This window comes from Chlamydotis macqueenii, chromosome 5 (assembly GCF_036417535.1).
Source record: "Chlamydotis macqueenii isolate bChlMac1 chromosome 5, bChlMac1.mat, whole genome shotgun sequence".
In the NCBI taxonomy this organism is placed as follows: Eukaryota; Metazoa; Chordata; class Aves; order Otidiformes; family Otididae; genus Chlamydotis; species Chlamydotis macqueenii.
This window is the reverse complement of record NC_141560.1, coordinates 45,066,947-45,079,997: the sequence shown is the minus strand read 5'-3', so window position 1 is coordinate 45,079,997 and position 13,051 is coordinate 45,066,947. Positions and strand designations below refer to the sequence as shown.

The following is a 13,051-nucleotide window of genomic DNA, read 5'->3' as shown; positions in this document are numbered from 1 at the left end:
GCTCACTGGGCCATCCCAAAACTTGGCAATTTGGTGTCCTGAGTGGGCTGTGGCTTAGAAGAAAGGGAGACAAGTATGGTTTTCTGCTGCTAGCTATAAAGGCTATGGGAAAGGTGCCTCTGCATAGCAAGGAGCTGTGCCCCTGACAGCCATGGTGTTGATCCAAGCCCCAATAGCTGCAAATGGGTCATAAATGGTCTCCGTTGGTGGAATGGCTGGTCCTGAATAGCCTGGGCAGAATCTGTGGTGGTCTTGGGCATGATTCGCCCCGGGGACTGAGCGGGAGATGAAATCACCTGTGTGCAGCGGTGGCAATGCCTCTTTGCAGGAACAGCAGAAGCTCGGGGTGGCTGGATCTGCCCCAACGGCAGTCCCGACCCTGCTCCTCCTCCGGGGATCATGGTCCCTTGGGAAACCTGCTATGCTGGGAGGGCCATGCCCATCTGCGCACAGTACTTGTGTCAGCCTTGCCGTGCCTGTTCTGAGCATTTAAACTGAGGTAGCCACTTTGCCTCAATCCACCTTGAGTGTTTGGCATCAGAAGGGAGACTGGCCGCTTTCCAGCCGTTGCAGGAAGGGTTGTTTGGGATGTGTGGGCTTCGGCCTCGGGAAGGCATGCCAGTGAAGTCAAATTGTGCCCCTGACTCACTGAGCAGGCTGCTGTTCTGTGGAGTGACTTCCTCTGTCTTTGGGAAAGCGCCTGCCTCTAACCTGTGGTGTACAGCGGCATGAGGTGTCTTAGACCAACAGTTGGAATTTGGGTTTTATGCAATCCTTCATAACCTTTTGTGCCCCTGGGGTCACTAGAGCCAGGGCTGGGCAGCGCTGGCTTGAAAGCGGTTCATTTGTGTGGATGATCTCATCCCCATTTATGTTACCTCAGGGAAGTATCACAGATGTAGAGCTTCCTCTCTTGGAGCATAAATCAGTTACTAGCTGCCAGCAGCTGTGAAGAAATGTGTTTATGGCTGGATTATTCCACAACTGTCTGTTAAGGTGAAATCGGCAGCGCTGATGGCTGCAGGAGGCAGGATGGGAGCAGGCGGCTGGGCGGCGTGCTGCAGGGCTGCAGCAGTACTGCGGCTCAGTCCCTCCGGACTGCACTCTCCTGCCAGCTCTGGGCAGCAAAGCTGAAGGATACTCTTGGGCAGAAACTTGGAAGGGTTTAGAGGCGGGAGAGCAGCGAACAGGAAAAGCATGCTCATGCTTAATAAAATACTTGGTAATGCAATTGAGCCCTGAGGGGAATAGTTAACCAGGCTCTCCCCTTCCCACGCAAAGCTGTGTTTTAGAGAATTTTCTAAAACTGGCTGTCAAATGAGAGTTTTCTGGGAAGGCACCGGGCTTCCTCCCACTGCCCTGTGAATTCCTCAGTGCCACTGACTGTGGGGATCTGGGTCCTGTATGTTGTATTAAGGAGCTGTGAGTGACTTGGGGGTGATAAATCTCTGCAGTTAACCGGGCTCCTTTGCAGGGGCAGCCTGATCTTGTCATTGCTCCGGCTGATATTTGGGCGGCGGGATGCAGAGCAGCCACAGGGGCTCTCTGTAGCTGGTGTTAGGAAGCATCCTGGCATTTTGCTTGGACTGCAGAGAGCATCTGCTAGGATCTCCTGTGCTGCAGGGCATCAGACTGACCATAACACATTGCTGTGTGTCGTAAGATGTGTATCTCATGGCTATCTGAATGCCTGATACACTTCTTGTAGAGTGATCGTGAACACCCAGAAGTGACAGCCTGGCAGCACTAGCTGTGTGCCATTGCAGGACCTCCTTCCCACTGCACTGCTTCAAGCCTCTGGTCCTTCTCAAATACACAAACTGATGGTTTTGTGATCAAAAGTAAAGTAAGGGTTAACAAAAGCCAATGTTTGGCTAATTTTGGCAGTGCCAGAGCCTGCTGTTTAAATAATTACTGAAGATTGCGGAGAGTCCTGAGTAGCACACATTAGGAAAAATGCCGCTGATTGCAGGCACATGCACAGTTGCTTAACATTAAAACCAGAATAGATGGAGCCTCGGGCAGTCTGAGACACTGCAGATTTGTTTTCTGCATTTTGCGGGAAGTTCCACCAAGTTTGTGACCTTATGTGTGTGGGTTGGTGTGATCACATGCAGATGGACTTGTGTCTTTATCTGCATGCACATGGCCAGAGAAGTGGAGAGCATTTAAGGAAAAGCTGATGGATTTCTTAAGCTGAAGAAACACCTGTGAGCTATAAGGGAGTGTTTGGGCAAGGACTAGTAGCAGCAGATGTCAGAGGAGCCATATGCCACTCACCTTCATTAATGTTACTGTGGCAGGGAGTGCTGAATAATAAGAAAAGACAAAGATTTTAGCTGTGAACAGTTCAGATCTGCTCTCTGCTCTGTACGTACTGTGACAGGACCTCGTCCTGGTCCTGGATGGGTGTTACAAGCTCATGTTGGTGGCAGCTGGACCTGGTGTTGCCAAACCTTTTCCCTGTTCTCTAGCAAGAACACGGAGAGCGTGGGAGAAAATAATATGATCCTATCTATAGATCTGTGTCTTATGGAGTTGCACAGAGGGCCCGTTGTTTGGAGTGTGAATTAATACATTTCTGTTGAGCTGAAATTTAGCTGTTCTAAATCAGGAAAACAAACCCTGTGCCTAGAAAGTGATCTTACTGGCATGGCCTTGATTTCCTTTGGGACAACCAGTGAGTACCTGCATGCACATTAGGTGTCCCTGTTTCTGCCCTGAGTATCTCAATTCTGCTTGTTCAAGAGGAGAGAAGCAAGGAAATCTGGTTTCTGCTAAACAGGAAGATGGTGGTTTTGGGAAAGAGACAGGCAGAGGGACCCTGCCATGTTTCGGATGCTCCTGAGAACAAGGGAGGAGGCCCTGGGATGTGAAATGATGGTGGAAAGTCCAGAAGTCCTTGTACCATCCCTAGGTAAAGAAATTTCTGCCCATGAGAGTCTATGCCAGCATTGCTGGCAGAGATGCCCCTTCAGATTGGATGTACATTGCTGTCATCCCTTCCACAGCAGAAATGCACCCACTGGCTTAGTGTTCCCTGGGTGTCCGTGCTCGTTGTCCTGTATCTCTGGCAATTTGCACACCATTACTTATAACTCCATGCTTTCCAGTCTGGCTGTGTTGATGGCTCTTTCTGAAGGTCATTCTGGCTTCATCATGGTTGTCATTCTGGTGCAAGGGGTGGCAGAGGAGAAAACTTTGCGCTTCATGCCTGCCTTGTCACCTCGCCCTCAGGTACGTGATCATCTCCCGGGAGGAGAGGGAGCAGAACCTGATGGCCTTCCAGCACAGCGAGAGGATTTACTTCCGTGCCTGCCGTGACATCCGCCCTGGGGAGAAGCTGCGGGTCTGGTACAGTGAGGATTACATGAAGCGGTTGCATAGTATGTCCCAGGAGACCATCAACAGAAATCTCACAAGTGGTGAGTCCCTCCCTTTCCACCCTGTCTCCTGATCCTCTTGGACTGCCACTCTTGTTGGACCGAGAGCGTCTGAGTGGGTGAAGTAGGTGATGCACAGGCTGTGTGAGGAGAGCTGCGTTTCTAGAAGCAGAGCACCTCTGGGTGAGAGCTCTGTGCGGCATGGATGGATGGGTGTACAAGAAGAAGAATATAACCACTGTCATGGAGATTGTGAAAGAAAGATTTTTGCTGTGTCATGTCATGTGGTGTCATATGTTGTGCTGTGTCAGGTTGTGTGTGTGCTGCAAGGGCCTGATGCAAAGCCCAGGGATCACAGAGCTCTGTTGCAAGACTTTCTGACCTGAAGATTATTGCCAAGCTGGTGATTCCACAGGCAGACATGGCATTAGGTTTTTCTTCTGAAAATGCTGCTTTCTCTGGCTCCTGTGAGCAGCCTGTTTGAAGCAGCTCCAGCTGGTTTTGTGTGCATATGAAAGAGTGATTTCCTTGGTGTGTTTGTATGTCCATTTTCCTCGCTTAATTTATCTCCTCTTTCTTCAGAAAGATAATTTGGGATCAGCGCGACATCAGCTAGAGACTCCTTAGTCTCACAACCTTAGAGTGCGTGTACGGCGTACAGGAGGCATTGTACTTGTCAGACTGATTCTTCCCTCAATAAAAATTGTTACCTTATCTTAAGAGTAGCCATGCTGGAACAAACCCAGAGGTCCTTTAGGTCAGTATAATGTCAGCAATACAGGGAGCTTTAGAGGAAGGCAAAAATTCTTAGTGCATCTGTTAATCTATACAATGTTGAGACCTGAAGTTAATTAAGGGCATTTCTTTCCAGGCCTAGCCACAGAATGGCAGGGCCTCAGAGGGGCAGCCACACTAAATATAACTTTCTAATTAAGATTCCCATATATATTATTACACAACTGCTGTTGCTGCCTTGACTTGGTAAAAGGTGTCTCCTCTTTAATCATGGGGTGGACAAGATGTCCTGAAAAAGCTGGTTATCCTCCATCACCTTGGAGTTATTATGCACTTGCAGTGTTACATCTTGATGGCTGTACTTGGGCAATTCCCACTTCTGAATTAACATTGGTGTGAATGTGCTTTTTTGTGTTAATAAACATCACTCAGTGATTCAGTACAGGCGGCAGTGATTTTGCTACATCCATGCACACGTTAGTTGTCCAGATGGCTTAGTACTTTCTGAAAGTACAGCAAGAGAAAGACTATGCCTTTGGAGCTGCTGTTCTGGAGGGGCACCAAGGCTACGAATGATTCCCCTGCCATACAGACATGCCTTTAGTCATGGTTTGTCATGGAGTCATGGTTTGTGTGAGCTGAAATGGTAACTCTGTGCTGCAAGTGTGGTGAAGATCTGCCTCTGGGCTCCTCAAGACCCGCCATAGCCTACCACACACTTGGGTAGAAACCCATGTGGCTGCAGAGACCATCCTAGAAACCCCACGATGTCTTGGTGAGCTCATCCTGCAGCAAGCTGGGCTCAGCCTGTGTTTTGCAAAAGGAACACAGAGACGTTGTTAAAATGGAGCATCACTTGGGCCGTTGCTAGACTTGCAAGACACCACAACCTCAGCTGGGAGGGTACTGGGAGGTGATCAGGGAGCAGCACCAAAATCTTTTGGGTCACTTTCTGTTTAAAAGGTTTCAAATCCCCTGCAGATGAGCGTGTCATCATGTCGAGTGAAGTAGCACACTTTGTTAACGCACAGAAAAATAACGTGGTTCCTGGGTTTTGTTTCTGTCAGTAGTTTCTAACCTGCCTCATCAATGGAGTTGAGACCAATAATATGAGGAATCGTCTTGTGATTTCTAGCTTTTCCATAGGGCTGAACCGCTCATTTGTTTGGGGTAAAAATCACCGAAAAAGAAGAGTCTATTCTCTAAATCCCTACCTCTGCCAATAGTCATTATAGTCCGTAACAGCGGAAATACTAAGACAAAGCTTTGCTCATAGACATTCTCATCAATGTGTTGAAAATGAGGTCTTTTGATATGGATTCACTCAAGAAGTGGCTGAGTTTGCCAGCCAGCATCAAAACCCAGTGCAAAATCCTTGCAATTTGGGCCAGCCCTTTTTATGATGCCTTACTCTAACTGTTTCGAGTCTTGCATCTTTTCTGCATTCTTAGCATTGCTCTCCTTAGAGAGGGAATGGTAGCTTTTGCTCTGTAACTCTTATGAAAGTATGAATAGGCTTTAAAAGCAAACAAAACCAAAAATCAGCATAAAGCAGCGTCTTGTTTGGGAAGCCATCAATGCTTGAAGTTATTTACAAGATAGAAGAATGATGGAAATTGAGCCAAACCTATCGTCTTTTGAATTTCCAGGTAAGGAAATATGGCTATTCCCTTTATTTTAACAATTAATAATTTGTATGAGGTTGCTTTTATTATTGCTTTTTTTTTTTTAAATTCACTGAATGGCCACACTCTTAGACTCTACTGGGACAGGCTAGATGTCCCATCCTTGGAGGGTGTTCACCCATTGTAGCTCAGTTGACAATGAGTACCTTGGGGTTTAAGAGTGCAAGTTATTTTTACTTGGAGCAGCCTCCAAACTGAACGAGAGTAAAGGAGCTTGCAAACTTTGTGCCATGTCGTGCACAGATGCTGGGGTTGTCATGAAACGGTCCAAATCTCTCGCTGCACTGCTGTACACCTGATACCTTTTACCAAGTCAAAACAGGCACAGGTCTTCCAGCCAGCCGAAACGGCACTTGGGGTCTGGGCGTTAGGTTCCACTGCTACCAGTCATTCACCTCGTAGTCATTCACCTCGTAGTCCTCTTCCAGCATAGGTTGGTTATACCTTTAGGTTAAATGAGTTGCCTGTAGTTTCTCTTCTCTTTAAAGTGTGTGGGTCCTACTCCGCTGTGGCTACCCAGGACTGTCTCTGTTTTTGCAGACGTGCCCATTAGCAGGGCTCCTCCTCTCGTGAGCCTTGGTTTCCACTGAGTTGTGTCAGTTCCCTGGTTTGTAACGCAACATGCAGACCTGCAGGGATTCAGCCTGCCTTTTTGTTCTTTTTTCATTTAAATTTTAGATTGAGGGATGTTGCTCGGTTCCTGGTGATAATCCCCACCCCCCATTTTCCTTTCCAGGAGACAAAAAGTTGCAGAGGGAAAAGTCAGAAAAGAATGTGGAAAATCAAGAGGATGCGAGGGGGCTGCTCCAGCTCGCCACCTTAAAGCAAGGGAAGAGCCCCTACAAGCGCAGCTGTGACGAGGGGGAATCCCACTCCCAAACAAAGAAAAAAAAGATTGACCTCATCTTCAAAGACGTCCTGGAGGCTTCCTTGGAGTCCACCAAATTTGAAGAGAACCAGTTAGCAACGAGTACACCGCTTTCTATCAGGAGAGCATCTAAACACCAGGCTGAAGACATCTTTGAGAGGTGTGGCAGTGCCATGCAGCATGGCTCCCTGAATCTCAGCAGAAACTGGAGCGAAGGGGAATGGAAGGTTCCCCACAGTTCTTCTTTCAGCTCAGCCAAAGAGGTGGGCATCCTTGAAGACGAGGAAGAAGACCCCCTGTCACTCAAAGCAGACAGCCCGACTGAGCTGTCACTGGCCTCTGCACAAGGCAACTCCCATGAAATCCCCACCACCTCCTTCTGCCCCAACTGCATCCGGCTCAAGAAGAAGATCCGTGAGCTACAGGCTGAATTAGACATGCTGAGATCTGGGAAGTTACCTGAGCCACCTGTGCTACCGCCCCAGGTACCTGAGCTCCAAGAGTTCTCGGACCCCACAGGTAAGCCTTGCCGAGTAACAGCGTCCTCCAAACCCTGCCTAAGGAGAGTAGTGATGTGCCTGTGTGCTATGTACCCATCTAGAGTATTTTGCTCTGAGTATTCAGGTGAACACGTGGTTCCATGGAAGGTTTGTTGTCAGGTTTTGTGACTGGGTGGGCCAGGAGCTGACACAGCTGTGGGCACAGTGGAAAACACCATCTGGGGAAGACTCTGTATGACACCTTGCTCTATTTGTTGACATTGTAATCAATAATGCACTGCCAATAAAAAAGACATTCCATTGCAGACAGTTTGTTTGCTGTATTTTTGATGCATTCTCTTTCAGCGGAAGCCCCTCCGCAGTGCCTCACATGCTATGAAGACAGTCTGAATGACTCTGTGGTAACACTGAAATGTGTGCTCTTTGTGTATGAAATGATGTCCCACTGTGTCCCTTGTTGGAAAGCCCCCTCTCTGTTTCCTCCACTGCCTTAACACAACCATGTGTCTCTTTCTGAAGATACGTTTAATTTCCTCCAGGAACATGCTGCCGAGCAGCGAGGAGCCTTCACCAAAGGGAATATTTGGGTCACGCTATGTACTGTCAAAGTGGCCAGGATGTAGTGTCCTTTCTTGCTGTCCATTGTGGCGTGTTGGAGACAAAGGTCATATGCAGAAACATTGATTTATTTTCCCTTCAAAGCCACTGTTCAAATTCTGCTCATAGTGCATTGTGGGCAGGAGAGCGCAGCTTGTGGACAGCTTGTCAGGCAATGATCTGCTGTCACCAGTAGGATGCTGCTCTAGCTCAGCAACTTTGTAAATACCATTTTTTTCCTTTTTGTTTTCTTACAGCTTCAGAAAGCATCATCTCTGTTCCCACCATCATGGAGGACGATGATCAAGAGGTAGATTCTGCTGATGAATCGGTTTCCAATGACATGATTGCTGCTACAGATGAGCCTTCCAAGATGTCTTCTGCGACAGGCCGGAGGATTCGGCGGTTCAAGCAAGAGTGGCTTAAAAAGTTTTGGTTTCTGCGGTACTCCCCGACATTGAATGAAATGTGGTGCCACGTCTGTAGGCAGTACACAGTGCAATCCTCTCGGACTTCAGCCTTCATCATTGGCTCAAAGCAGTTCAAGATACACACGATAAAGCTTCACAGCCAGAGCAACCTCCACAAGAAGTGCCTGCAGCTTTACAAGCTCAGGATGCACCCAGAGAAGACAGAAGAAATGTGCCGAAATATGACCCTGCTCTTCAATACAGCCTACCACTTGGCCCTGGAGGGCAGGCCGTACTATGACTTTCGGCCTCTGGCGGAACTACTGAGAAAGTGTGAACTCAAGGTGGTGGATCAATACATGAACGAGGGAGACTGCCAAATCTTAATCCACCATATCGCCCGGGCTCTTCGAGAGGATCTGGTTGAACGCATCCGACAGTCTCCCTTCCTCAGCATCATTCTGGATGGGCAGAGCGATGACGTACTTGCAGACACAGTTGCAGTTTATGTGCAGTACACGAGCAGTGATGGGCCTCCAGCAACTGAATTCCTGTCTCTTCAGGAACTGGGTTTTTCTACAACAGACAGTTACCTCCAAGCATTAGATCGGGCTTTTTCTAGCCTGGGAATACGATTGCAAGATGAGAAGCCAACTATTGGCTTGGGAGTTGATGGTGCTAACATTACCGCCAGCCTGAGAGCCAACTTGTTCATGACAATCAGAAAGACCTTGCCCTGGCTTCTCTGCCTGCCCTTTATGGTGCACAGGCCCCACTTGGAAATTTTGGATGCAATCAGCGGGAAGGAACTGCCGTGCCTGGAAGAGCTAGAAAACAATTTGAAGCAACTGCTCAGTTTCTATCGTTACTCTCCTCGACTCATGTGCGAGTTGAGGGTCACTGCTGCCACTTTGTGTGAGGAGACTGAGTTCTTGGGGGACATTCGAGCAGTGAAGTGGATCATTGGAGAGCAGAATGTGCTCAACGCTCTAATCAAGGATTACCTTGAGGTTGTGGCCCATCTCAAAGATGTCAGCGGCCAGACCCAAAGAGCGGACGCTTCTGCCATTGCCTTGGCCCTCCTGCAGTTCCTGATGGACTACCAGTCGATTAAACTCATCTACTTCCTGCTGGATGTGATTGCTGTGCTTTCACGCCTCGCCTACGTCTTCCAAGGGGAGTACCTTCTTGTGTCGCAGGTGGACGATAAAATAGAGGAGGCCATCCAGGAGATCAGCCGTCTAGCAGACTCGCCTGGGGAGTACTTGCAGGAATTTGAGGAAAACTTCCGTGAAAGCTTTAATGGCATTGCTGTGAAAAACCTACGGGTGGCTGAAGCCAAATTCCAGTCGATCAGAGAAAAGATCTGCCAGAAGACCCAGGTGATCCTAGCCCAAAGGTTTGATTCCCGTAGCCGAACATTTGTGAAGGCCTGTCAGGTATTTGACCTTGCAGCTTGGCCCAGAAGCACTGATGAGCTCATGAGCTATGGGAAGGAGGATATGGTACAAATATTTGAACACCTGGAGACGGTCCCATCATTTTCCAGAGAGGTTTGCAGAGAGGGGATGGACACCCGAGGGAGTCTGCTGATGGAGTGGCGAGAACTCAAGGTGGATTATTATACCAAAAATGGTTTTAAAGACTTGCTCAGTCACATTTGTAAATACAAACAGAGATTCCCCCTCCTAAATAAAATAGTTCAGATCCTCAAAGTCCTTCCCACCTCATCGGCCTGCTGTGAGAAGGGGCGCACCGCCCTGCAGAGAGTGCGCAAAAACAACCGCTCTCGACTCACGCTGGAGCAGCTCAGTGATCTTTTGACAATTGCTGTTAACGGGCCGCCCATTGCCAACTTCGATTGCAAAAGGGCGCTAGATAGTTGGTTTGAGGAGAAGTCGGGCAATAGTTACGCGCTGTCAGCCGAAATGCTGAGCAGGATGTCGTCTCTTGATCAGAAGCCGATGTTGCAGAGCATGGACCATGGCTCTGAGTTTTACCCTGATATTTAGGAAGGAATGCCTCAGATCAGAAAGCTGTTGAATAATTTTTTTAATCTATACTCTAAACTTTGATATATTATATAAAATATATATATATTATATATATTAAGGAAAAACCCACACTGAAAATTTAAAAGTTAAGACGATGTGCGTCTGATAGAAGCTAAGCAGAATTTTAAAGATTGAGACAATGTTTAGACATTTACTGGTGTCTCCAACCATGGCAGCTGCAGTGTAGGTGGCAACATTTCATTCTTTAGAAGCATGTGCTGGGGCCATACTCTACATGTTCAAACCTAATGATCTATAAGCTAGACGACGGGTCTTTGTCAGCCTCATCCTCCCAGCAGTTTCCTTTGTATGTGTGTTGTCGCTTTCTTGGGTTGTTTTTTGTGTTGTTTTGTTTTGGGGTTGGTTGTTTGTTTTTTCCCCCTCGGTTTTAATCTCTGCCTCTCTTTCTGTTGTTCAGTCCAGTTATTGAGCCATTTGAGCCTTTTGTTGACAATCGTCAGTTTTTCTGATTTCAGACAGAGCATCCCGTACGTTGATGTTGCCCCCAGCTCTCCAGCTCCACCCAGTTCTCTTCGCTTGAGTGGGAGCTTGCTTCACTCACAGAGATCACTGGCAGGAGGGAAAGGCTGGGGGCCTGATTTTGGGTTTTTCTTCTGATTTAGAGACAAATGCCTCCACTAAACTGTGATGCCTCTTTCTCAGTTCTCCCTTCTTTTGGGCTGTAGAGTAATACTTGGCTTTCAGCTCCTTTTATGATAACCATAGTACCAGTCTATCATACATATATTATAACATGATGTCATGTGCAGACTATAAAATAGCAAAATAGAGAAGGCAGGGGGAAATTTTTGCATTTATATTTTTGTATTGTAGGAGATAAATATATATATATATATATACAACTATTCATTCAAAACCAGGGCTGCTGTGGAAGCTAGACAGCCAATGAGTCAAGAGCCATCTCTAGGCAGAGATTCAAAGGCTTAAAAATTATATTCTAATTTACATTATTTATACTATGTCTTTATAATCCTAGATTGTTGTGGGGTTTTTTGTTTTGTTTTGTTTTGTTTTGTTTGGAATGACTGAAAGAAAAACCTGCTGCGGTTTGGTGGCAGGAGCTATCAATGCAAGATTATCTTGGATTATATTCATGTGATGATGTCCTACAAAGGTTCACTTATTCTCTTGTGACCAAGGTAACATGTTCCACAGCACAGCAGACTGATGACAGCAGGAAGAAGGGATACTCTACTTCTTCGTGCGAAATATTTCTTCCTTTCTTGAAGGGATGCGGAGTCCAGCTGAAATGTGAATGGGGGACTTGCACCTTCCATCACAAAGAGATTGTTCTGTGGGCTTGGGATTCTTCTTTCTTTTATTCTTTTAAAGTAAATGAGCTCCAGGCATTCACACAATATCACTTCAGGTTAGAAAAAAAAAAAAAAAAACAAAAAAAAAAAAACAAAAAAAAACACAAACAAAAAAGGTGCAAAAACTCCACAGATGCTAGTGCCTTGCCCCGCTGATGTGGCATGGACAGCACCAACCTGACCAGACCATCATGGGAGTGAGAACCTGTTGTCCAGAAGGTGTCCGAGCCGACATGTTCTCACTTCCCAGAGGGATGAGCTTTGTGCCAAGCTGTGTTGTTTGGAAACATAATGGTGGTATCAGCAACACTGAACCTTTCCTTTCTCCTGTTACCCCCCTGCCCTTGGTCTTGGTGCTAAGATATCTCTAGAACCGTTGCTGCTAGTTGATAGCTTTTCATTTATATAAATATATATATATATAAATATTATTTTATTTTTTAAACTTTTTTGTTTGTTTTCAATGGAGATGTAGCATGTTTGGAACCGATCTCTCTTGGAGTCACTTTCACTGCCAGGGTTCACGCATTGTCTTCCCTGCGAAAACACGCACTTCTACCTTGGTCTGGCTCACCTCCCCTCCCGCTAACCCCTTTGCCCTCAGCAGAACTGCGCAGCCAGCGCTGGGCAGAGGCGTGCAGCCAAGCCGCTACATACTGGCTCAGCTTTCGAATCCCACAGGAATGGCTAGACCCGTGTCGGTCAGAGTTTTGGAAGTGCTTCCCCTCTGTCCCTATAGGACTGAGGAAGGACTGAGCCCGCCTGAAGCACTAGCAGTGGCGAATCCTTGCATCTTGACTCTGCCTCCTTTGCTGTAAAATGGGGCTCTTCGGCCAGACAGTCCAAGGGGAGTAGAGCGGACCTGGTGAATGTAGCCACGAGGGCTGGGCGGGTGGTGTATCCTCCATAGCACTTAATCCCTGTACCCTCTGCCTTACCTCAGATGGCATGTACAGCCCGCGGGCTGGCTCGGGCAGGAGAAGGCATCATGGAAATGATGCGAGCTAGGTCAGGGCATGGCGCCGTCACAGCACAGGGGCATCCATACACGACACCTAGTAAGCAAAACAAAATGGCTTTGTTTGCATTTTTTCCTGTCTTTCCCAATAAGTGATGTTATCAAATTGATCCATTCATCTAGAGGAGTAGAAATTAAACTGGAAACCCTCTGCCAGCTGTGCAGACTTGGGCGGATGTTTGCCTGACCGTAAAAGAGGGATCCCTCCGCACGAGGTGCCTGTAGCCCTCCAGGCCTGGCGAGTCAGCTCTGCTCAGGGTGCTGCCACCCAGCCCCCTGACCTGCTCCCTGCCGGGGAGAGAGCAGGCTCCCTCCTTAGTTAACATTTGAGGAGATGTAAAAAGGAAAAAAAAAAAAAATTAAAAAGATAGAAAAACTGCTGCTCCGTTGTTTCTGACCTGGAGATGGGCAAGGTGAACGTAGATGTTGGAGACAAGAACTGCATTGGCACAGGGGAGGGGAGTGGG

At 47.4% G+C, this 13,051-nt stretch overlaps 1 protein-coding gene across 4 annotated transcripts in view; it reads left to right on the top strand.

Annotated features, from left to right (window-relative positions):
- The window catches only part of LOC104481082 (zinc finger protein 862), a 46,078-nt gene extending 33,584 nt beyond the window's left edge, over window positions 1–12,494 (top strand). For 3 of the 4 annotated variants that reach the window (XM_086748589.1, XM_086748588.1, XM_086748587.1), the window contains exons 6-8: window positions 3,238–3,425; window positions 6,540–7,190; window positions 8,026–12,494. In XM_086748589.1, the coding sequence (XP_086604715.1) occupies window positions 3,238–3,425; window positions 6,540–7,190; window positions 8,026–10,190 (3,004 nt within the window). In that variant the 3' untranslated portion in view covers window positions 10,191–12,494. The remainder of the gene's footprint in view (window positions 1–3,237; window positions 3,426–6,539; window positions 7,191–8,025) is intronic. The other variant, XM_086748590.1, reaches the window with a different exon arrangement.
- Window positions 12,495–13,051: the final 557 nt, after the last annotated feature.